Source organism: Malaya genurostris, chromosome 1 (genome assembly GCF_030247185.1).
Source record: "Malaya genurostris strain Urasoe2022 chromosome 1, Malgen_1.1, whole genome shotgun sequence".
NCBI lineage: Eukaryota > Metazoa > Arthropoda > Insecta > Diptera > Culicidae > Malaya > Malaya genurostris.
In genome coordinates this window covers 64,147,395-64,174,333 of record NC_080570.1, presented here as the reverse complement: position 1 = coordinate 64,174,333, position 26,939 = coordinate 64,147,395, and the positions used below count along the sequence as shown (strand labels likewise).

At 39.0% G+C, this 26,939-nt stretch overlaps 2 protein-coding genes across 2 annotated transcripts; one reads left to right on the top strand and one right to left on the bottom strand.

Moving 5' to 3' along the window:
• Nucleotides 1–225: 225 nt before the first annotated feature.
• Nucleotides 226–18,735, top strand: LOC131440291 (4-hydroxybutyrate coenzyme A transferase). Its single transcript, XM_058611424.1, has 4 exons — nt 226–757; nt 16,826–17,623; nt 17,685–17,951; nt 18,011–18,735. The coding sequence occupies exons 1-4, from the start codon at nt 589–591 to the stop codon at nt 18,196–18,198; spliced, it is 1,422 nt and encodes a 473-aa protein (XP_058467407.1). The 5' UTR covers nt 226–588; the 3' UTR covers nt 18,199–18,735.
• A 5,647-nt stretch (nt 18,736–24,382) lies between these two features.
• On the bottom strand, nt 24,383–26,649 carry LOC131440290 (nucleoplasmin-like protein). Its single transcript, XM_058611422.1, has 2 exons — nt 26,516–26,649; nt 24,383–25,597 (listed from the first exon to the last, which is right to left on the bottom strand). The coding sequence occupies exons 1-2, from the start codon at nt 26,535–26,537 to the stop codon at nt 25,095–25,097; spliced, it is 525 nt and encodes a 174-aa protein (XP_058467405.1). The 5' UTR covers nt 26,538–26,649; the 3' UTR covers nt 24,383–25,094.
• Between the last annotated feature and the right edge of the window lie 290 nt (nt 26,650–26,939).

Below are 26,939 nucleotides of genomic sequence, written 5' to 3'. Positions count from 1 at the left end.
TTTGTCAAATAAAAGTTTCGCGGGTGTTATGATTGGAACTAAAAAACTATACCAAAAGCATTTAATTGTAGTTATCTTTAACCGAAAGTTTTCCATTTCACTGATTCTTTGGATTTTTGAATATCACAGATTTCAAAAGAAGTTCATTGAAACACACTAAATTAAGTTGGCAACACTTATGATTTGTAGTCTGACAGCAAATTACTCTCGCGCTCTTTCTGCTGTTTCGCAGTTGTTTGCGGTACTTGGAGCAGTGGTGTGCTTTTTTGGCACTTTTCGTGGCACATATTATTTCTCTGGTTGCATGTATGCGTAGCTTGTGGTGTGGCCTAAAATTTCCTCCGACCAGTCGTGTTTGTTGCGGTAGTGGTATTTATTGTGGAGACGGAATTATTTGTGCTGAGCACAGGGGCAGTTCACTTCCTGCAGACGTTCCAGTAACAATAAATAAGCTTCTCTGTCAATTGAATTTAATTCAATTCAACCACTTTCGTATTCCCACAAGAAAGTGTCCTCGTGTTCTGTGATAAAAAAGGAATATCGTGATCTGATTGCGGAAGAAGCTGATTTTGCGTAAAATAAGAAATAATGAGTACACTGGCGCTTCGATTTGCTCCCCGGTTCGGGAAATCTGCTGCTATCGTGGCTAGTTCCCAGGCAAACAGTTACTATACTTATTCCAACCAAATATCCCAGCCACTGGATCGAAAGCCGACCTACACTACTGCCGAGGAAGCGGTCAAAGTCATCAAGTCAGGTTAGTAATAAACTAGGAACTGACAACTGGATGTCCCTGAGAGTGCGAGGAATTTGACGTCAGGGTTTACCACCGCGTACAGTAAAATCGTTACGCAATCCTTTTTTCATTCCCGTGCCTATTTTTTATTATCTAGAACCAGACTGTAGGCTCGCTCCAAGTCTATATAGCAAATAAATAAGGTCAATTCCCTTGCTTGCTGATTGCATTCGTGGGCAGTCACGAACCTTTGGAATGGACTTTTCCACTTATCAGTCGAGTTCAATAGTTCATTTGTCGATGCTCTACATTTATTTGGATAGGAATCATGTGAGTACCACGACTTTCATATCACTCGCAACAGTTTCATGTGATGCACCATAAATTGTGGTCCGGCATGAATCTTAAAATAGATCGAGAGCGATATGCGTAAGTTTCGAACCAAGTGTCGAAATGGCGCATCAGGTTCGTGAACTTGATTTCCGGAATAAGTTCAGAGTTACCTTGACCTTGACGAGTAACATGGATATGAGTGTTGATAGAAATCCTACCAAATATAAACCGCGTTATGACAGCGTTCTGTTTAATTAACATGATGTTATACAGTCACACACATGGTTACTGATAATGAAAAGGCTCTAAACTGACGTCCGATAAGAATAACCAGTATGTTTAGTTCAAGTACCTATCATATGTTTACGCATAACAAAAATATGGTACATAATCCAATATGTTCATAATGAGGGAACGCTAAGCGTCAATTACAGCTGATATTATTGGAAACTAGGAATTCCATGCTGTATGCCGTCTTCGTGTTTCATTTTCTTTTCTTAGTTTTACAAGTATTCGTTATCGTTGTGTTTCGAAGTCCACATCGATAATTCAAAATAAACTTCAATACATCACATTACTATAGGGAGAATTCTTATCTCATTTCGAATGCTACTGAATCATTTAGAAGGTTGTTTCTTCTATGTCATCGCGGCAGGTGAATGATGCTATTCACTGCTTTAATGTGTGCATTCTCCTGTTCGTTCCATAGTTACGTAATCCATTTGGTTAGATAACCGATTTTAATTAATTGTTATTAGCACAATAAAGCAATATAGGCTAGTATAATTTGTCAAATGGAATGTGTTTTCTGTTATCGGTTCAAAAACGTTTAATTTTTAATTTTACATTTTTACAGAGAAAATAACCGTCTAGACTGAATCCAATGTCACCGAAAATGTTGTGAAAAATAGCTATTTTTAACAACTTTTCCAAAAAAAGACACTGTTCTTGATATATTTTAAACCAGTTTGTTAAGAAAGAAGTAAACAGTACATTGGAACAATTCTCCCGCATTGACGTTAATAGCTTTAGAAATGTAATGTCAATTAGACTAAGCAATTATGACGATGACATGTAAATTGTCATAATTGGCGGATTGTACTTTTCGCCATCCACGTTTCATTAGGATTAATTTGCATTTATCTAAAGCGTCTATTCTAAGACTGAACCGACGGGCGCTATTACTTCTATTGAAAATGACCAATGGATAATTCAGAACAAACTCTTAGCACATTATTCGCGACCAGAAACTCACGTTAATATCGTTATTGTACTATTAATTAGTAGTACTTAATATTATTGAATCTATGAAGTGGATTTCATTTGCTTAGACAATATGCTCATTATCAATAGCATGTCTGTTATCACTCATGAATAGAGAATGATAAGAAAAATGACACCATGCTTACACGGCCACATGAAATGTAATGACGGCCGATTATCTAAATCTGTGATGATCAACAATAGCTGTATACAAACGTATGGATGTCCCATATGCCTACGCTATGCTTTACAATCGACGAGAAAATTGAATGTAGCAATTTAAGGCAGAATCAGTAGACATGATTTTTTTCATCCCGTCAGTCGGAGAGCAGAGTGTCGTATATCAATCGATTCAGCTCGACGAACTGAGCAAACGACTTCTCTAGGTGTGTGTCTGAAATAAAGAGATAGATCGTGAACGTAACCAAGGATAACCAATTACATAACCGCTGAACCACATGGCTTTTTCAAAGGTCGTTCTACTTCAGCAACTACGTAAAACCATAAATCAAATAAACATAGATTTCAAATAAACATAGATAGTTGAGCAACCCGTGACACCAAAAGCACCGTCTGGTGGAGAATGGGTGCGTAAATGCCCCTAAAATGCATGCAAAAAGTTGCCTGCGCATTTAACACAACCACAGTAGCAAATGGAAAAAAGTACACCCGTTTGTCACTAGAGGTTAGTGTCATTGTACAGTGAGAAATCTATGTTTATTTGATTTATGGTAAAACCCTATACACCGACTTCAGCAAAGTTTTATATAGAATTGACTACCATTTCTGGAATTTAAAAAAATCATGAAAAATATATCAAATAAAACATCGTAGAATTTAAATCCGTTGAAAAAATTGTCGACCAGCAATGAATTCAAAACCAGTTTTCATACGCGCCGGGTGTTTCGAAGCGCGCATTTGTCAACACTCTTGAAATTTTCCAATGCAAATTTGTCAAATTTTCCATTGCAATGTTTCTCCCGATTTTTAAAAGTCCAGAATGTTGAGAAGAATAAATTGTTTTCAAAAATTGTGTAGACAAAAAAATGTAAAAAAAGTTATTTTAATACAATGTACAATTCATTGTATTATATAGGATCTGTGAAAGTTTAATTCAATTATGTTAAAAAATAGTCTTTGTTGAAAATTTGACACAAAATTTTATTTACATCAACTTTCAGAAAAAAGAAATTTCAACGTGTTTTTTCAGAAAGTCAACGTATTTTTTTTCAAAACTGTATAAAATGTTCAAAACGACGTAACATTGAGAGAATCTCTTTGTTTACTTTTTGTTATATTTCTATTAGAGTGACTATAATCAGAGTGGCGACAGCTGTTCGTTTGGAATGACAGCTCCCAGTTCCAAACGAGCAAACGACCTGTCAATTCAATGTAAAGCTAATGGAATGTTTTGAATTGTTGCCAAAATTACGGATGAGATGTCGTCACTCTGGTTATAGGCACTCTAATTTCTATGACATCGTCCACCGCGTATACAGAGATGTCATACTCGACACCAACGTTGCCAGGTTGCCAGATTTGTCTGGCAAATGGCAGATTTTTCTCGCTTCGCCAGACACTCAAACTAATCAGATTTTTTGCCAGATTTTCCAAATTTTTCTAGATTTTGTCAGATCTCGCTAGATCTTTGTGGTTTTGGCCTTTATATGATAGGTGAAGAGACCTTTTTTGCTCACTGAAAATGAAGCCCGGCAATACATTTCCTTATATATAGTAGACCCAGACAAATCCAGATGAGTTTTGACAGATTTTTGAAAAAATAACCTGGAAACTCTGCTCGACACTGTGTACCTCGTTGTTAACTGAAGCGAATGCAATTGGCACATTGTCGCAAAGCTGATTTACCGGTAGCGAAATCAACATTACACTGGTTTCTGTTTAAAAAAATGTTGATCCGAAAAAACCTAACCTTACCCAATTTCACACATTTCTGAAGATTTTCCATGTTTAATCGTAGTTCACACTAAAAAAAGTAGTAGTAATCACTTTGAAATCGGTTTTCTTCTACTCCGAGTGTACTTTTATTGCTGATATCTTTTTGTACTATTGAATAAACGATAAAAAAAGTTGCCAATCACTACTGCCGATATAAAAATTCCCGAAAGAATCCTCCTTTTCTTGGTTTCATTTTTTATTGACAGGTGTCGCTACCGGTAAATCAGCTTTGCGACAATGTGCCAATTGCATCTCTTTCACATTTAAACATAATGTACGCAGAGTTACACGACTTGCTGAATTGAATCTCATTAACATTATGAACTTCTAGATGCATTCGTTCTTTAAGTAACTTTGCAGTGTTTGGAATCAATACACATTGAATTTGGTCTTGTAGGATAAGTTTCACTCTTTTGTGAATTTTAATTTGTACGATCTTGGATGTCTGTTCTCTGTGCCTGTATCCAGAGTTGCCAGGTTATTTTTTCAAAAATCTGTCAAAACTCAAAAATTTATCTGGATTTGTCTGGGTCTACTAGGGTAACAGAGGTATTTTGGCCACTTCATATATTTTGGCCCACCTAACAAACTTTATCGATTTTATCGGATTTAATTGATGTGAAGTAACCCATGGTACATACATTTGAAGGTAAACACATTAAATTACCTATTGCGGAAGGGTTTTTCAAAGATATTACAACATTTGGTGGATATTTATTCGAAGTGGGCCAAAATAAAATCAACCCTAAAGTGGGCCAAAATACCTCTGTTACCCTATATACAAGGAAATTTTTGCCGGGCTTCATTTTCAGTGAGCAAAAAAAAGGTCTCCCCACCTATCGTATAGAGGCCAAAACCGTAAAGATCTAGTAAGATCTGACTAAATCTAGGAAAAAATTAAAAGTCTGGGAAAATTTGGAAAATCTGGCAAAAGATCTGGTTAGTTTGAGTGTCTGGCGAAACGAGGAAAATCTGGCATTTGCCAGACAAATCTGGCATTTGCCAGACAAATCTGGCAACCTGGCAACGCTGCCTGTATCATTCCAGGACGGATTTCGCATAGTGACAAAAAAACCATAACTTAGTTGCAGAGTCGTGGTATCTGATAAATGGTAGGGTAACAGAGGTATTTTGGCCACTTCATATATTTTGGCCCACCTAACAAACTTTATCGATTTCATCGGATTTTATCGATGTTAAGTAACTCATTTTACATCAATTTGAAGCTAATCACATTAAATTACCTATTGCGGAAGGGGTTTTTAAAGATATTACAATATTTGGTGGATATTTTTATAAAGTGGGCCAAAATAAAATCAATCCTGAAGTGGGCCAAAATACCTCTGTTACCCTAGCAACCACTTTCACAGACTTTCTTTCTCGAACACATCTTTGCTAGTGCCGGTAGAAACGAAACTTTTAGATTTTCAACTACAACTACTTATGGTTTACCAAATCAAATTCTTCTTCGGGAATTAGAACACCTTCTTCGTCCGGAATTACTGGTTTTTGCCGAGAAACTGTTAAAAAAACTTCGAGTATGTATGTTTCGTCATTTCTTTGTGGTACAAGAAAAATTTTGCGAAAAAAACGACTATTTCAGTAGAATTTTGCTCGTCATCATGGACACATGTTTTCACTTCTAGGACCGAAAATGCAAAGTGATGAGGGTTGAAAATTTCAAATCGTCATCAGAAGTAACGAATCCTAAAACAGAAAAATCTTCTCCACTTATTTCAAAACTGTTTCAATTTCAAGATCTCGTTAGTTGGTTGTTTAATACTAACTTGGTTTTACCTGTTTCCGGTTTTCGGTTTTGGAAGAAGCGGCCAAAATTCCCTTTCTTAACGTTTACTGTCATGCAAATTCTGTCACACATGTCTAAAACCTTCTAAATGTACATTTCAGCTGTTTTTTCAAAGGACAAAAGTAAACAAATCGAGTTTCTCTCTCCTACCAATAAATGCTTCGAAATCCTACAATTTTGCCTAAAAATTCGGATTCTTCAAAAATCTCAATCGTAGTAATACAAAAAAACTATAAAGGGCAAAACTGTCATTCCATTTGATTAGGTAAATTTCGCCCTCCGTGTTCCACGCCAACAAACAGGGCGATACTTCAATTGCTAGTAAGGAAGGGCGAAGCTATTTTTTGTTTCTTTATTTAAGATAGTTTTCGAACCTTTTACTACTGGAAATAGTAAATGAGACAATAAAATTACCCGCAGATTTGTCTTAGTCGCGAAAACCAGCCAATTTCACAAAAAAATGCACAAAGGCGTACCTTCGAATTCACACAGGAAGCATAAAATTAAACAAATCGAAAAAGAGCGAAACTCGTTATGTTCATTTATTCAGTGGACATAGAAGGAAGGTGGTAAAATTTGCATGCCTTTTGAAAATAAACTAACAATTCATCGACTAATCATAAATTGAATTGAGAATATACTATAATTTCTAAATACGATTTGAAACGTCAAAACATTCATCGTTGTTTTTTTTCCCATTTGTTGTCTATGTTAGATTCGCCTTTCTTTGAAAAACAGCTGATTTATAGAGCAGAGCAATCCACAAGATTGTGACGAAAAACATCTTCTAAATTTGAAGGTCATATTAGTTTTTTTTATTTGAAAGATATTTTAATCAGGCCTATTTGCGTACAAGCTGTCTCCTTGTCCGGTTTATGACATGGCTTACCGTAGTGAACAGCTTTTTGGCAATATTGACATGTGGCGATCTGATTGTCATAGGTAACAAGTGTGTTCGCCCGCTCACGACAGCTTCAGTTGAAAATTGAAAACTTTTCACCATCACAGGAAATTGGGTTGCTGTGATTCGCAAATATTCTGGCAACTAAGGTGGTGACGTTTTCCAGTGACAACGAGATCGCGCCAAATTCACTACAAAAGAGCGCGCAAAAGAGATGACGCCAAGAGTGACGCCGATGAGAAGGCAGAGTGAGTCTAGATATCGCAGAGTGCAGACCTATTTATATCCGCGTGTGAATTAAATTAAAATTAATGTAAAGTTCAAAAAATAAATGAATTAAGGATTGGACTTAAGTGTACATCAATCTTGAGAAAATTTCAGATTGCCTTTCAGGGCAAGAGTGGCCTTTCAGGGCAAACAATATACATAGCCTTTCAGGGCAACCGCAGAATATCAGTAGGGTTGAGCTTGAGACCCTACATTTGGTCCTTCGAACCGGATAGTGCCGGTTAAATTCGGAACTTTCGGAATCGCGAGTGTAAAACAAAAAAGAACTAACAAAAAAGTGTAGTGTAAAAACTCGTATGAAAAAACAAAATGGCGCTCGTGCGCACACCGCTAGTGCAGGTGCTAGAAGACTGCAAAAAGAATAAAGAAGAAGATGAACACCTTCAAACAGAAATAGACAGTGATGATGAAGATGCTGAAAGCAATCCACTAAGTTTGCTAATTTACAAGCGAGGACAAGTGAAGGCGAAATTGACCCGCGTTCGCAGCTCCCTCCGTGAAGATAGGAGTCAGTTGACGCTACCACGACTGCAAGTGATGGAACGGAATCTGCTCACGTATTATGACGAGTATTCAAGGTATCACAACGAGATTTTGGACTACGTCGACAGAAGAGGTAGGAAAGCTCATGAAATTAAATACCAGGAGTTTGAAGATCTCTATACCGAGACGTTAGTTAGTATACAAACTTTGAAGACTATCCCTACAGCCCCTGACTCAATTCCTTTGCTTAATCGTGGGTCAGAGAGAGTCATTATCCAGCAGCAGTCTCTAAAAGCGCCCCTCCCAGTCTTTGACGGACGTTATGAAAACTGGCCCAAGTTCAAGTCCATGTTTACTGACCTCATGAAGCACTCCAATGATTCTGATGCTATAAAATTGTATCATTTGGAGAAGTCGCTTGTAGGGTCAGCAGCAGGGGTAATCGACATCAAGACGATCAATGATAACAACTACCAACGAGCGTGGAGGTTACTCGAAGATCGGTTCGAGAACAAGCGGAGTATTATCGATACTCACATTCGTGGGCTCTTCAAGCTGAAGAAAATGAATAAAGAGTCCCACATTCAACTACGTGACTTAATAGAAGAGTGCTGTCGTCATGTTGACAATCTAGATTTCATGGAGCAAAAGGTAGAGGGAATTTCAGAGCTAATGATTGTCAATCTGTTGTCTGATGCATTGGATACTGGGACGAAAAAACAATGGGAGGCTACATTGGAGTATGGTGAGCTCCCTACGTACAAGGGAACAGTCGAGTTTCTGAAAAAGCGATGTCAGATTCTCGAACGGTGTGTTTCGTCCGAAACAGCAGGATTATCGCAACAAAAAAGCGTCAAACAGTCAAGCAATAGCAAGGGTTCTTTCGATAAGAACTTGGCAAAGGTACATGCGGCCGCCACGCAACCAGAAACAGAAGGATATTCGTGTCATCTGTGCAACAAAACACATCCGACATTTAGATGTGAAGAGTTTCGTGCTTTAACAATAGACGAACGCTTAGCAAAGGTAAAGGAGTTGAGGGTCTGCTTCAACTGCCTTCGCAAGGGCCATCGGCTAACAGAATGCAAATCAAAGAAGAGCTGCATGATCTGCAAATCAAGACACAATACATTGCTTCATCCTGATGATAAAGCAAATCAAAATCTGACGGGAAGCCTATCGCACCCAGAAGTTTCTTTGGATAGAAAAGCAAAGGAGATGCAGTCATCAAAAGAAACTACTGCAACAGGTAGTTCCAACCCGAAAGAATCCACTGTGTGCTCCTCCAGCATACCACAGAGTGCGAGTCAAGTCCTGTTGATGACTTCAGTAGTGCTTGTGGTCGATAAACATCAAAGGGTACATCCATGTCGAGCATTCATCGATCCCGGATCGATGTCACACATGGTGTCACAGCGAATGGCAAAGTTATTAGATCTTCCAACGAAGCCTAGCTTTGTCACAGTAAGCGGAATCAATGGACAAAGGTCTACAGCAAACAAGCGAATGACCGTTGAATTCAAGTCAAGAGTGTCTGAATTCCATACAAAAATCAACTGTCTAGTGCTCCCGAAAGTGACAAGTCCGCTTCCATTAACCAACATTAACATATCATCCTGGGGAATACCACCGAATTTCGAGCTTGCGGATCCAGAATTTCATCGTACGAACGAAGTTGATCTACTAATTGGTTGCGGAATGTTTTGGCAGCTTCTTCTACCAGGAATGTTGAAGCTTGCAGACGAGTTACCAGAGCTTCACAACTCGAAGCTTGGGTGGATCGTGACCGGTGAATATCTCGAAAGGGATAAATATTCGGAAACAGCAGTAGTGCATTCTAATGCAGCAGTTGTATCATCTCTTGATGCTTTAGTTAGACGTTTTTGGGAGATAGAAGAGATTACTGGCGAGTCCTCTGCCACTAAAGCAGAGCAGTTTTGTGAGGATCATTTCCAGATGACCCACCGACGAGATGTCAACGGACGGTACGTAGTTTCACTCCCATTCAAGGAAAATATAAATGAGTTGGGGAATTCGAGAGGTATGGCGATCAAACGATTTTTTATGTTAGAGAAACGGCTAAATAGATGTCAAGACCTACGCAAGCAATATGTTGAGTTTATGGAGGAATATCAGAGACTGGGACACTGCAAAGAGATTGACGAGTCAAAATATTCAAATGATTTGCAGACATACTACCTGCCACATCATGCAGTTTTGAGACCAAACAGCTCAAGCACCAAACTAAGGGTAGTTTTCGACGCTTCCGCAAAATCATCATCTGGAAATTCTCTTAACGATGTTCTGCAAGTCGGTGCAGTGGTGCAGAGTGATCTGTTTAGTATCATATTAAGGTTTCGTAGTCATCAGTTTGTTTTTACAGCCGACATCATCAAGATGCATCGGCAGGTTCGAGTACGCGACGAAGACACCAGATATCAACGAGTGTTTTGGAGGAGTAGTCCAACGGAGCCACTGAAAACTTTGGAACTGACGACGGTAACGTACGGTACCGCATCAGCCCCATACTTAGCAACAAGAGCATTGAAGCAGTTAGCCATCGATGAACGAGATCGATATCCAGATGCAGCAGATATTGTGGAAAACGACTTCTACGTGGATGACGTCTTGTCAGGAGCCGACACCAAGGCAGAAGTTATCTGTAAGCAAATGCAGTTGAAGGAGCTTTTGAGTAGTGGAGGTTTTTCCATCCACAAATGGTCATCGAATTCGTTAGAAGTCATTGAGAATGTTCCTGAAAATGAGAGAGAGAAATTAATAGAAATCGAGAGTATCAGTGCCAATGATATCATCAAAACACTAGGACTTTTATGGAACCCTACGTCTGATGAATTTTTATTTACTGTACCCACATCAGATTCGATTAATCCAGAAATATTGACAAAAAGGTATGTTCTATCTCAGATTGCTAGGTTGTTCGATCCATTGGGTCTGTTATCGCCAGTCATAGTGATAGCAAAGTTACTTATGCAAAAGATGTGGGCTATCAAACTTGGTTGGGATGACCAACTGCCGGAGCCGTTGATTAATGCTTGGATTATATTTAGAGACTCGTTATCTGATATTCCTAAGATGCGAATTCCTCGATACACCATGCTCCCAAATTCGTCTCTTGTTGAATTGCATGGATTTGCAGACGCGTCAGAATTAGCATATGGAGCGTGTGTGTACTTGAGGTGTATCCAGTTTGGTAAGAACGTAAGTAATCATCTATTATGCAGTAAATCCAAGGTTGCGCCGCTTCGAGCTTTAACGATCCCCAAAAAGGAATTATGTGCAGCTTTATTGTTAACACGTCTTATCGTGAAGGTACTTCAAGCTTTGAAGTTTAATTTCGGGAAGGTTAAGTTGTGGAGTGATAGCCAAATTACATTAGCGTGGATTCAAAAACCGCCCAGTCTACTTCCAGTCTTTGTGAGTAACCGTGTAGTCGAGATAAATGAATCTTGTAGTCAGTGGAATGCTACCTGGAGCTACGTGCATACTTCAAATAATCCAGCAGATATAGTTTCCAGAGGACAACTTCCTGGTGCATTACAGGTGAACGATAAGTGGTGGCACGGTCCAGCTTTCTTAAAAAAATGTGATTATGAACCAGATCAAGCAGACCCGTTAACCGACGCTGAGATTCCAGAACTTCGAATAGTCTCAACTGCAGCTGCAGTACCAGCCGTGATTGAGATGCTTCCAGTATTCACTAAATTCAGTTCATTCCGCAAGTTACAACGCGTAATGGGATATGTTCTTCGATTCATCCACAATGCTAGACTGAAGAACAAGGCCGATCGATTGGGAAATCTTGACATCAGTGTTGCAGAGATGAGAGCTTCAATGGACACCATCGTACGTGTTATCCAACAGCGTGAGTTCGCAGATGAAATTTATAAAATTCGATCGGGACAACCGTGTAAAACAATCGCAAACGTAAATCCTATCTACGTGAATGGACTGCTGAGAGTAGGTGGCAGAATTCAAAATTCATTGCTACCGTATCCCGCAAAACATCAGTTGCTCTTACCAGGGAAAAATAAAGTCGTAAAACTATTGCTGCGAGCAATCCATGAGGAGAATCTTCATATTGGACCTTCAGGTTTAATAGCAGCTTTCTTACAGCGTTATTGGATCTCCAGTCTACGTTCCATTGCACGACATATCGTCAGGAGTTGCATGCGGTGCTTCCGAGCCAAACCTCGAGGAGTTGAACAATTGATGGAAAACCTTCCCGCGAATCGTGTCATACCAGCTGCTCCATTTATTCGAACTGGAGTCGATTTTGCAGGACCCGTATATGTGAAGCATGGAATCCGTAAACCAGTGTTAGTTAAGGCTTACATATCGGTCTTCATTTGTATGATGACCAAGGCCATTCATTTGGAGTTGGTATCTGATTTGTCAGCATCAGCATTCATTGCAGCACTGCAGAGATTTGTAAGCCGCCGAGGTGTTCCCGAGCAAATATCTTCTGACAAAGGTTTGAACTTTGTAGGGGCCAACAACGAGCTTCATGAATTGTTCAAGCTTTTTAGAGATCAGCAAACCAAAGGGCTCATCAACGGATTTTGTTAGCCACGAGAAATCGAATGGAAATTTATTCCGCCTCACGCGCCAAACTTCGGAGGCCTTTGGGAATCCAATGTGAAGTGTGTGAAGTCGCATCTGAAAAAAACATTAAGAACAACGTCTTTGAATTTCGAAGAATTTGCCACAGTATTGGCTCAAATTGAAGCGATACTCAATTCTCGCCCACTATTTGGTCAATCCAGCGATCCGAGTGATCCTCCAGTGATTACTCCGGGACACTTCCTCATCACACGTGAATTAACCGCTATACCAGAACCAACATACGAAGACGTCAAGATCAATCGATTGACACGATGGAATTCAATCACTTCAACAGCATTTCTGGAGAAGATGGTCTTCAGAGTATTTGCATCAGCTGCAAGTGCGACAAAAATGGAAATACAACCAGCCGAATCTACGTGAAGGAATGATGGTCATCTTAAGAGAAGATAACCAGCCAACGCAATCTTGGCCGATCGGAAGGATAGTGAAAACTTACCCAGGAAGAGAAGGAAAGGTTAGAGTGATGGACATTCAGACTTCAAAAGGACTTTTCCGTCGTCCCATCTCCAAGGTTTGTCCGCTTCCGATTGAGGACAACGCAGAGGAATCAACGGATCTTCAAAATCGTGAGAATGAAGAAACCTCTTCCGGCGGGGAGAATGTTCGCCCGCTCACGACAGCTTCAGTTGAAAATTGAAAACTTTTCACCATCACAGGAAATTGGGTTGCTGTGATTCGCAAATATTCTGGCAACTAAGGTGGTGACGTTTTCCAGTGACAACGAGATCGCGCCAAATTCACTACAAAAGAGCGCGCAAAAGAGATGACGCCAAGAGTGACGCCGATGAGAAGGCAGAGTGAGTCTAGATATCGCAGAGTGCAGACCTATTTATATCCGCGTGTGAATTAAATTAAAATTAATGTAAAGTTCAAAAAATAAATGAATTAAGGATTGGACTTAAGTGTACATCAATCTTGAGAAAATTTCAGATTGCCTTTCAGGGCAAGAGTGGCCTTTCAGGGCAAACAATATACATAGCCTTTCAGGGCAACCGCATAATATCAGTAGGGTTGAGCTTGAGACCCTACAAAGTGATTTGCACGGTATTCTTGTATCCTGACCGAATGTCACATAAGAAGGTATAGGCCTGCTCAAGCGCATGCGTAACAAACGTACGCCATTTAGAATACCGGGGAAAAAATTCTTCCACTTTTCTTTTTCGATAGAGAGAATCTCTCCGTATTGGGACATAGTTCCATATATACCGGAATGTTGTACTTGATATTTTCATGCTCCACATAGTGCACATTATTATTGTCTTTAGCGAATTGAATTGCATCCAACTCTTTATAAAACTGAATATAAACAACATTATTGGTCTTATTGCATTGAAGTAAAAGCACACGTTTAATGTCAAGATGCATTTGCTCCTTAAGCAAACCTTCAAGTTCTCGTATCGAAGGTCGAATTTTGCACTGTCTGAAGTCAACAATAATTGTATTCTTTCGTACCGACGGTAGCTTTTGTTCGTTTGGTTCACTCATTTTCGAGGTCTATTGTTCACTACACAATACTGTACTTGGTTTCTGCTGTCCCCAACGTAAGCGATTTTGTTTTATCGACTGACTTGGATGAGATGTAAACCCGAACTGTCATATTAGTTGATGATCGTACCAATATCTATGCACGCCAATACTTGCCTTTCTGTTTTAAGGTGGTTCTGCAAAAGTGTACAAGTTCCGAAAAACATGATCTTTCTGACCCATTTAGCCTCCTTTGATACATTCGTGCCCCTTGGAAGAACTCGCGCTGACTTCAATCATAAATTAAATAAACCTAGATTTCACACTAAAAGCAGACACTAGCAGCGCTTCTAGTGAGAAACGTACTTTTTTCCATTAGCTACTGAGGTTGTGTTAAATGCGCAGGCAACTTTATATGTACATGCATTTTAGCAGTTCATAAAATCACTATCCACATTTTTTTCTGTTTCTGATTTCGGGAGGGGCCTGGCTTTGGCCTTGGCAACGACGACATTGCGTTAAATTTGCAATACGATTATGCCGTTTATAATGTTCCCAATGAATTTTAATGTGGGAAATGAAACGTACTTTTTCTAAAGTTTTCAAATTGTTTACATCACTTCGATTGAAGTGTATTAAGTAAAGTTCATGGGAAATTCCAGAGCGTGGTTTAGAAGTACCATTCGCTCTTTTTTTCATAAGTATCACTTGGGAAGGGGCAAAACCAAGCAATTCTTTCAGTTCATTTTTAATTTCATCAATACTTTGATCATTTGATAAACCTTTCAAGACAGCCTTGAAGGGTCTGTCTGATTTTATATCATATGAATAAAATTTATGAAGTTTCTCGGACAAATATCGAACAAGACGTTCGTAATCTTCCAATCCATCAACCAAGACTCGACATTCTCCTCTTCGTCCGATTTGAAATGAGACTTTTACTTCCAGGAGAGAGGTAGAAAGCTCAGTACGGAATGCTTTGAAGTAGGAAATCATCACCGTCACTGGTGGCATAGATTGATGTTTCTTCCCAGAACGACAAGCGTCCATTTTGGGAATTTTTGAAGAATTTTCTTCTATGTCGCTACAATCGGATTCAGGAAGAATCTCGTAAATATTGTTAGACGGCATAGAATCAACGGAAGGGAAATCCGTCCGTTGTCTTTTATTTTTACATTCAGATTCTATAAGATCGTGAATGTTATTAGAAAAATGTTGAGTAACGGATTGTGATTTATTCCGTATTGAATTATTTTTAGCCTTAGGCTTGTTGCCTTTCCGGTTGGACGCATGCATTTTTGAAATGAATGAAATTTTAAATTAAATTAACTAGGCTAAATTAGTCTTCGATTAGACTTCTAGCTAGCCTTAAAAAAGGCTGAATAATTTCTTAGTCACTCTAATATCACTCTTTGTATCACTTAGTCACTCTAATATCACTCTTTGTATAGCCTTGAGAAAGGCTGACTAATTGTTAGTCTTTAAAAAGACTGTTAGTGATTCAGGTAGCATTGAAAAAGACTGAAGCCTTGAATCAATGAAACTCTAAGTAGCCAGAAAAAATTTCCAGGAGCCAAGAGCTATACGCGTGCGGTGCGAACGACTGTTCAACACCGACTTGATCGTTAAAAAGTTAATTTGTTGTAAACCGGAGGCAATCATAGTTTCCACTAATAAATGTTCATGATCTGAAGACGCGTTGTTCGGCAGTAGACACCCAACTTCCTCATTCCAAGCTCCAGCGTAACAACGATAAATTATAGTCGCCTAAGACTACAACCCTATCACGGTCTCCAAATTTATTGTAAAGTTCATTCACACAAAAGACATCAGTATTCGGCGGTAAATAAATAGCACAAATGACAGAAGCAGTGCTCTCGCATGTTACACGGACTGCTATCTTCTGCTCAAGACGGTCAGCTCCTTGAACATACACTGTGCTACTCTCAATGCCCTTTTTTCTTCCAATCGAAACGCCGCCACCACGCAGGTACTGGCTAGTCAAATTATTACGATCACATCGATAAATATTGTACTGGTCGGTGAGCTCTGTATCAAGTATATTAGTTTTGTTAGAGCGAAAAAGTTGAAGCTGATATCAAAGCAAGAATCAAGCTCCGAATGGAATTTAGAATTTTTTATCCGTTATACCAAGCCTTGTATAAAAAGACCTTCTTAGGATTCGTAGTGTGAGCAGAATCGTAGCACCAGCGATGCAATGAATATTGTACACTATGAATCGGCTGCGAAGTCTGTTGATACAGAAGGTCAAAATCCTCAAGAAAAATGTAATACCAAAGCATTGCTTTGAGATCAGAAGGGAGTAGTATACTACGAGCTTCTTGAAACAGACCAAACAGTTAATACCGTCCGATACCATTAATAAATTATCAATTTGAGCAACGAATTGATCGAAAACTAGAATGAGCGCATCGAAGACACGAAAAAATCATTCTGCTGTATGACAACGTTTCTGCACATTGAGCCAAAGTGGTCTATGGAATAATTTCTTCGCTTGGTTGAGAACTCCTAGCATACCCGCCATATTCACCAGACCTAGCCCATTCAGATTATCATTTCTTTTCATCAATGGGACAGACACTGACTGAGCAATATTTTCAAAGTTCCGAGGATGTACGAAAAAAGCTCGATGAGTGGAAATCAATGAAAGGCGAATCTTTCTTCTGGGATGGTATCCATCAAATGCACAAAAGACGGACAAAATGTGTTAAAAGCGAAAGCCAATACTTTGAAGAACACATGGTTTACTATCATTCTTGAATACTCGATTATTATTGACAAAAAAGCCAACCTTTTAAACTTGTGCACCTGGTATTTCTATAATCTTATATCTATAATAATAATAATAATAAATATCAATTTAAAAGTTCTATTAAAAGGGAAGCCTAATTTTTCCTATTATTCTGTTACATTTTTGGTTTTTTCACAGGAAGTACTGTCTTTGCCTCGGGTGCGGCTGCCACTCCGATACACCTGCTCAATGCGATGACAAATCATGGCAAGGAGAACAATCTGCGTGACATCACCGTGGTGCATATGCACACCGAAGGTCCGGCATCCTACTGTGCTCCCGAATGCAAGGACATTTTCCGTTCCAAGTCCACCTTCATGGGTGGAAACGTACGAGCGGCTGTTGCAGAAGGCCGTGGTGATGCCATTCCGATCTTCTTGCACGAAATTCCCATCCTGTTCCGCCGCAAGTTGATCCAACCCGATGTGGCAATTGTTTCAGTTTCGCCTCCAGATGAGCATGGCTATGCCACTCTAGGAACTAGCGTCGATTGTGTGCGGGCGGCACTAGAGAACTCCAAGGTCATAATTGCTCAGGTGAACAAACAAATGCCCCGAACGTTCGGAGATTCGATCATCCACGAGTCGCATTTTGATTTCGCAGTCAACGTGGATATTCCGTTGCCGGAGCATGGAGGCAAAGGTATTTCCGAAGTTGAAAACAAGATCGGCCATTTGATTGCGGAAAATCTAGTCGAGGACGGTGCCACTCTACAAATGGGCATCGGTAACATTCCGGATGCGGTCTTGAATGCGCTGCACAACCACAAGGACCTTGGCATCCATTCTGAAATGTTCGCCGGAGGCGTAGTGGATCTAGTCAATAAGGGTTGCGTCACAAACGACAAAAAAACCTACCACCGAGGACGAATCGTTGGTTCCTTCTTGATCGGCACTAAGAAGTTGTACGATTTCGTCAATAATAATCCATTCATTGGTAAGTGTAGAAGTTAGTTGTAACAGTATGAGCGAACCGTAGTTGATTTTTCACTTTTCAGAAATGTTGGAAATTAACTACGTTAACAACGTGGGCATAATCGCCCGCAATCCAAAGATGACTGCCATAAATTCCGCAATAGAAGTAGATATAACTGGTCAGGTGTGCGCTGATTCGATTGGTACACGAATGTACTCTGGATTCGGCGGACAGGTCGATTTCATTCGCGGCGCTGCTGAAGGTTTCGATGGCAAGGGTAAACCCATTATTGCGTTACCATCGATCACCAATAAAGGACAAAGCAAGATTGTACCCACACTAAAATTGGGTAAGTTCATTGTAGGACCATCTTTGGAATATGATTAAGATGATTGGTTTATTTTCCAGGGGCTGGTGTTGTAACTTCCCGAGCTCACGTTCATTACATCGTCACCGAGCACGGAATCGCAAATCTATTCGGCAAAACTTTGCGCCAGCGAGCCTACGAGTTGATCCATGTTGCCCATCCCGATCATCGTGAGGCTCTGGAGAAAGCTGCATTTGAACGGTTGAAGACAATGCCGACGCCAAACTAAAGAACAATCAAACAGTACTCTACTCTGATTGAACATTTTATTTAACAGAACATTGTTTTATAGGTTTTATGTCGTATTCCACAAGCGCGCATAGCTTGTTATCCTATTCGAAATTTTGTTTATCCCATTCAGACCAGTAGGCTGGTAGAAAACGAAAGGTTAGCAAAACACATTTCGGCTTTGGTTTCATATATGTTTACGTTTGGTTGCAAAGTAAATCTCTCAATGTTAAACCCGTGGCCCACGTCCTGCATTACGACCGACCAGCCTTATTCGAGCCGGATCGCCTTGTAACTTGGATCATTAACTAAACATAAAAGCGCCACAGTAATTGTTCGTAACGTACTAAAATGTAACTTCATTACACAAACAAGAGATTGCGAGAATTACAAACCATCTATCTCCAAATGTGCATTGCGTATTTTTATAAGCTCAGAACTAGAACTAAGTAGTAAGTGCATGATTATCAACAATGTATGCAACGTCTTGAAAGTTAAAATTTCGTGCAAAATAAACTATTGTTAATAAGATCTACAATGAATCATATCGATTGATGCACAAGTAGAAAATCCATTTTACCAAACATACTCATTTTTTTGGCTTTATGAAATTTCATACGAAAGAAAATACATTCTTTTCATCATGACCCCATGAACTATATAGATTTCCATTGGTCCAATTCTCACAGTGATTGCATTCGTTGAATTTTTCATTCGAAAAAAAAACTCAGCTATGCAAATAGTTAATTTAGGCTTCAGTTTATTTAATTCTGAAAACATTTTGAAGTTCACTACAAGGTGAAATGTAAATCGTGCAGAATCTGACACGTGGGGAACATTAGGTGAACGATGAACACGTTTTATTCCACTAACCGCTCAGAAACGTTTTATTCCACTAACCGCTCAAGCCCCAAATCTTTGACCCTGTGAAGTATGTGGAGGATTCATGGTTAATTAAAAATCATCATTACGAAATAGAACCAAATAGTAAAGTTCCTAAGCGCGAAACAAAAAAACGGACAATTTATTTAAAATTAGGAATCTTCAATAAAATTTATTACGTATATTGTCAACGAACTAACTCTCCACTCGCCGCGCTTAACGTTCCAGAATCTAATAATTTTTTAAGTCTCATTCATATTGACGAGGATTCGATTCGGACGGCAATCGCTTGCATGAAGTCGCCTACCTCCTCTGGCCCTGACGGCATACCGGCAGTTATATTGGAAAATTGCTCGACTGGTGTAATTGCTCCCCTTTGTCGACTATTTCGGATGTCACTCTCTAAAGAAGTGTTTTCCAACTTATAAAAATCTTCTTTTATGTTCCCAGTGTATAAGAAAGGTGACAAAAAAGACGTGAACAATTATCGTGGCATCACATCGCTTAGTGCAGTTCCTAAACTGTTTGAAAAGGTTATTCTGGCAACGATTTTCAACCACTGCAAGCAATATATTGTTGACACTCAACATGGTTTTATGTCTAAGCGTCCCACAACCACCAACCTATTGTCATTCAAAAGGTTTACAAACAGACGCTATTTAAACCGATCTCTCTTCTGCCTTTGATATAATAAAACACAATATAACAATTGCTAAATTGGAAAGACTTGGATTCGGCTCTAACATCCTTCGATGGCTGCAGTCATATCTTATAGATCGTCGTTTAGCAGTGAAAATCGGCGATCACGTTTCCAATGAGTTTATCGCTTCGTTCGGAATTCCGCAGGGTAACCATCTCGGGACTTTAATATTTTTACTGTATTTCAACGACGTCAACTTTACTCTAGAGGGCCCTCGTCTATCGTATGCCGATCACGTTAAGATCTACTATTACATTCGAAGCCCAGTAGATGCAGATTTTCTTCAACGACAGTTGTTGAGCTTCGCTTTGGTGTAAAGTAAACCGTATGAAATTGAATCCTGACAAATGCTCGACCATCACGTTCTCGAAGAAGAAAGAGCCATTTCATTTTGATTACTTTCTGGAAGGATCCCCGATAGTCAGAACGACGTGTGTTAAAGACCTTGGTGTTTTTCTCGATGAGCAACTGACATTCAAGCAACACATCAGCTATATCGTTTCTAAAGCTTCTCGCAACCTAGGATTTGTAATGAGGATGGCTAAACATTTTACAGACGTGCACTGTTTAAAATCTTCGTTTTGCTTGCTTGTTCGTTCATCCCTGGAGTACTGTTCTGTCGTTTGGAACCCTCACTACATGAACGGAGCTCATAGAATCGAATCGATACAACGCAGATTCATTCGCTTCGCTCTACGGCGCTTACCGTGGAACAATCCTCAGCAACTACCAAGCTACGAGAATCGCGGGTTATTAATCGGTCTCGATACACTACAAGTTCGTCGAGATGTTGCACGTGCTTTATTGATAGCAGATGTTCTGACCGATAGGGTTGACTGCCCTGCTTTGCTCCACGAAATTAATATCAACGTCCTACCCCGGGCTCTTTGCAACAGTGCATTTCTTCGACTTCCTTTACGACGAACTAACTACGGTGCTAACAATGCTATTATTGGCTTGAAGTGATCATTCAACCGCGTTTCATCAGGATTTGACTTCAATCTATCACGCAGTAGGATACTTGAAATTTGTTTATATATTACTAGAAATTATCATTAGGACCATATTATGTCTGTTGATTTCCTTATAGTTTCCTTATATTACATTTTGGTGGGAAAAGGGTTCCAATCAGCTTTTTACAGCCCTGTCCAAAATGTATTGCCCTCCCCGTTAATTTGTATCAGGCCGAATTAGCGCATGCGCGCCATATAAACGCCTCTTTCAATATGAGGAAATTTTATTATTACCCAACAGTTTTTATTATTTATTTATGTTGGTTTTCTTACCTTTGGTCATAGTTTGCATTCTGTTTTACCTTAATTCTAGTGTTCTATTCAGCTGTGATTCGTAAGTGTTTTTGTTGTCATTTTTCACTCCGTACTTTTGCTGGCATGTTATGTTGTTTCCAATATTCTTTTCTAATTCTTTCAGCTTTTTCGTATTTCTTGTTCCTCATCCAGTCATTCGTTTCCAAAAAAAAAAAAAAAAAATTAGTGTTTCTTTGATCTTTGTAGAGCAGCTCATCATGGTTTGACGGATAAGAACTGAGGACATGCGTTTTTATTTAAATGATATTACCACTTGGGTTTTGTTAGTATTGCTACAGCATGTTCACATTTCGTTATCTTCGGTTGATCCTTGACAGCATTACCGCTCAGACACTTTTGAACATCTGGTGTACACTGACTCACAATCGAAATGCATCACAACCAATTTGATACAACGCACCCGAGGGAACGGTATAATGTATATTGTACACACAAAAAACACATACATACAAACAGGCACACACGCATACACACATGCATACATACCTACATGTATTCCACAAGCATCACAACATTGAGTTACTATTTCTATTCTAATAGATTCTAACTAAAATTTGTGTGCCTTTAGTCATCTCAATAGTAGAGTCACCATGTTATTTTACCGATTACTCGACTTTCAATAAGTTTATTGTGATAAAATCGAATTCGAAATCTTTACCTCGTCTGTAAGAAGCAATGGCGCATAAAAGTAGTTCGGAAATGGTTCAATACTGCTATTTTAACGAAGCAAAATGCTCCAAATTTCATGTTACTCTTGAAATTAATCTATCAAACAGAGATAACAGATCTCACTCTAACTAGTGGTTCTCGTATATGAAATGACTAATGGATTTGAGATGAATGGGGGTACCGTTACCCAATTTCTATCTCTTCTAATGGTCGATCGTTAGTCCTGAGCTGAAACGGTGGCCTTTATTACCATTCTTGCATGCTTACACTTACATGCTTACTCTTACACCACAGACTAACAGACAGGACACTCAAATTAGATTCTTCAATCATTTTAACTGTCATTTCGAATATTCCTTTATTTGGGACAGTACTCACATGTGTCATGATGGCGCCACGTTACCCTATCAAAAACATCCTGTCTGTCATCTAGACTGTGTTTATTTTTTTCATTTACCAACAGAGTTGCCATTTATACAGAATTACCTGTAATGTATTGATATGTATTTGCATTTGTATGCGAATTTCATGCAGGATACAGATTTAATACATATTGCCAAAACTATATACAAAATTGTGCCTACCTCTCATCCTTCAACGCAATACAAAATCGAACCCGTTTAGTGGCAATATTTACTTGCTTCTGATCTGCCGCCACTTAATTTCGGGTGAAAATTACCAACACAATAAAAAATAGTCTAGATGAACAATGTTGAGAAAAATAAATGGTTACCTTCCAACATCGCTAAAAAGTTTAATATATAATTAACGTAATATAATAATTTACTGTGACGATTCATTTCCAAATATTACGATGAAATCAGGCATCCCTGCAAGCAGCTGATCGGTGTTGACAAACGAGGGGGAACCAACTAGTAAATTAACTTTTACATAACACAAGGGGTGTACCGATAGTAAATAGTTCGCGCAGTACAATATAGGTGGAACTAGTGCATCACGAAAAATTATTTTTATAAGAATTTACTCATACTGTCATGTCTGTTAGTCTGTGCTTACACTTCACTCACACATCATCCCACCCATCAGGTCCCAAACGATACATCCTCACAATATAAACTGGATGAACATTTTTTGACAGCTATCAGTGGTTTTCTCATTGGTTCGGTCATTATTATTAGTTCATTCTATTCTACAATATTCTATTTCATTCCACAGTATTCCATGGTACACAAACCACCAATAAACGTCAAAGATGGACTCGATTTACCGTTCATTTATTGTCATCGCGTGAAACCCAATTGGGATACGACTACTCCACTTAATTCTCACTTCTCACTGGTAATAAGGGCCGGTAGTATGAAAATAAAACATAAAAAAGAGCTCAGTTAAGCCCTACCGGCCTCTCCAACCCCGGATGTTGGAGCGTAATGCAATCAACATCTTATTCAAGTCGTTCCATATGTTATTCATTTAATTCAATTATGAAACTAAAAGCTGTAACGCATATCTTTATCAAATTGTAACGCTAATTGATTGTATGTGATGATGTTTGCAATACCGTCAAGCCCACCAACCAATAGGAGGGACCATATTATGTCTGTTGATTATACCTAAATAAATAAATAAATAAACGAAAGTTACTATTTTTATAAAAATAAAACATAGTTTTTTTCTCTTGGAATGGTATATGAAAATCAAATCTGGCCGACATAGGGATGTCTGTGAAGTGCTTTGGCTATTCATATTACAATCCTCAAGCAGCGAGGTGCCTTCGCAATAACGTTGTTTGCATAATTATGTTTAAACATGAATTGCTTATCGAGAAAGACTCCCCAGAAACGGAATGATTGAACACTTCCGGGTTCAATTTTATTCCATTGATTTCCAACCATTCTGAGTTCTCCAGTTGTCGTTGAAGAGAGGCAGCATCCTTACAGTTGCGTATTTTATTATACATATTTTAGAAAATCGGCAAACGATACTCGTGGACCTCCTAGACAAAAATTGAAATCATTTAAGTAAAGTAGGAAAATTAAAGGACCCAGATGACTTCCTTTTGGAGTTCCAGAAGAGGCGAGAAAGTCTTCAGAGACATAATTGTAGACGATGTCCAGATGAAATTTAAACAAAATGAGTTTCGATTATGTATCATTCAAACGTTAATGTCAATTCCAACTAATTCGAGTTAAGGCCTCTTGACATCTAATCGATCAGGTTATGTGCCGGTTCAGTTCATGGACGCCAATACTGGGACGAACATTCACAGTATTTTCACGAATGTGGAAAAAGATTGGCATTCGTGAACGGAATTGTGTCGGCTATGCTTTCGAAATTAGGCTTTAGTATGAAAAATTCGAATTTTGCTTACAAAAGTACCACTCAATCGAATTACAGAACGTAAATTTTTACATTCGATCGAAATACACTGAGGTTTTTTACGCGGGATACCTACTGCGAAACTTGGGAAATCCGCGTAAATAAAATTATGTAACTGGAAATTCGCGTTGAAAAACCGCGTAGAAAGGATCCGCATAAAAAGGCCTGTGTATTCCGATTCGATCGAAGTACAGGATAGGGGCGATAGTACCGTCTCTTTTTTACGTGAAGCGTTCAAGTTTTCGGTTAGCAATACAAACTCACTTAAGTTAATTTTTATTCTTTATTTCTTCACATTTTGTTGTACCTCCTTATCGCTCCGTTACCGCCCTGAGTTGATTTCCTTTTGTAACTTTTCGTCGCAACCTGACTTGCTTAACTGTGCCAAATGTCAGCCAGCCGTAGATTTAGGAATTAGATTTCGGAAAACCATCTAAACAAATATTGAGCAAAACAAAACCGATTTGTTCATTTTCAGTTTAGAAAAAAAAAGTTAATGCTACGTCAAGGCTGTAAATTGTTCTTGAGTTTTATTCCGTTCTGGCATAGTAAACTTATGTTAATGGCTCCTAATTTTTATAAGACTGTCGTTTGGGTAAAGACAAACTTACCCAAACACAGGCAGGCATGAATCGAAAACTATACAAAAGTAATACACAGAGCAGTGTGCGGGCGTCGTGAGTTATCTTACAATCTACAGTTTTACTTTTATGTTATGCATTTTAGTTTCAATCGAAGGAATTGGTTCCTTCATTCCTTCTGTATGACTCTCGGATGGAAAAGGAACGATAGAATATATACTTGAGTGTCTGTGTTATCACATTAACTCGTTTACAATCGTTACTGGTTGCATGTGTTGCTTTAGATGTGTATTTTGTTTATGTGTACTTAAAAAGGAGAGATGCTCGAGGAAAATACAGGAACGAATATAACTCACATACTGCGAATCTTATTCTGTTAGTATCCCAAGGAAGAACCAGTTTATTTCTTTTTGCTATTTTTGGCGCTATTGCTCCCAGCGGGAGCAGCGTTTGGTTTACCCTTGGAATTGTTCGTCAACTTTTGCTTCTTTTTCTGTGGGCCACCTTCCTCATCGTCATCTTCATCATCTTCCTCTTCTTCTGGTACCTCCTCTTCCATTTCTTCCATATCTTCAAACTCTTCAACTAGCGAACCGAGCAGATGCTGTCCGTGGATGTGCACCGGTCCTTTGCCTTCGATCAACGTGAACGTGACAGGTGAATCGGAGAACTCCAAATCCAACCGACACTGTCGTGATTCACCAACCTTCAGCACAGCGATTGGAGTACGCAGCGTGTCCCGGATAGTCATGGTCTCAACCTGTACCACGTTGAACTCGTCAGCTGCTGCCTCGTGGCCGAGAATGCATTGCTTGATGATTAGTTTATGTGTCCTTGGATAACCGTCTGCTTTGTTGTCCGGATCCCAGGTCACCGTCTTGCTGCCCTCTTTCAAGGTAGCTCCTGAAAAAAAAATAAATCTCATTAGTTCCATTCAAAATAAGAGCCATCACAATTTGCATTTATTAAATATCGTTCTCCTAACCAAACTAAGATGTCTAACCATGCAAATGACGAGGCAAATATAATAACGCATTAACCTAGAAATGCACATGTAAAACTGTTTTTATAAAACAAATAATGATAATTGCAAACATATAAACAAATCAACAATGTGAACAGCCGAAACAAAAATTTATGGTTTTAAACATTTACTGCAATCCTTCGCGCTTTTTCCATTAGTAGGTATTTGAAATTCAGATTATAAACAATTTATGCCCCGTTTACACTTCTGCTGGTTGCCAGCATGCTGGTGTCAGTGTACTGCCCTCTTAGGAAAAAAACGTTCAACGGTGGTCCTTCGTTGGTCTAATACTTTGGATCATTGGACCACAGTTGAACGTTTTTTCCTAAGAGGGCAGTACACTGACACCAGCATGCTGGCAGCCAGCAGAAGTGTAAACGGGGCATTAGGGTTTCCCACGCTTGATGCCCTAACATGATTCACAGTTTGCTCAATACAACTATACGATGTTGAAGAGGGTGAGTAGAGGCCGGACCGGCAAAAAAAATGCATAGCGCCAACTCAAAAAAGAACACTCCGACAAGTCGGATGACAGATACCGATCGAACGCAAATTCTTTTTAAAATATGAAATTTCATGCGGTAAAGGAAATTTAGTACTAATAATCGTGTTTAATAAACGTAAAATTGTTTGAGACAGGCATCAGTTTGCTATTCGGCAGCCATTCTAGCCCATTATGAAATGGCAGCGGGAGACGCCGACTTGCAACGTTCCGTTTATCAGTAATATCTCTCGATTTACACCTCACACAGCGATTTCAACTATCGGAAAATTAATAGAAAGTTCTTTTCACTTACCATAGAAGTATTCATCGGCCATTTTCGCGCTTTTCCGGGACAAAAGATGATTTTTCGCAGCAGGCACTTTTACACCACGTTAAGACTAGCAAGAGAATGAACGTACTCGTACATCCGTTTTCTGACTCTTTCTGTCAAACAATGAGGGTGAAAGAGTACAAGCCGCTACGGCGGCTGGAAAACGTCCGCTGTCGTTAATGATGAAAGGAGCTGCCAGACAGTTTTTTTGTGATGAATATTTAGTCCAGAATAGTTACTGCTAATTTCTTTTTGTTGAAGTGTGCAAATTTAATGAAAAACCTTTGAACTACATGTATTTGGAATAATTCTCGATTGATTTTTCATTAGCACGTATAAGCAAGTGACATTTTTTCTTTAATCACTCTCTCTTTTGATTATTGTGATGTGATTAAAAAGATTTTTT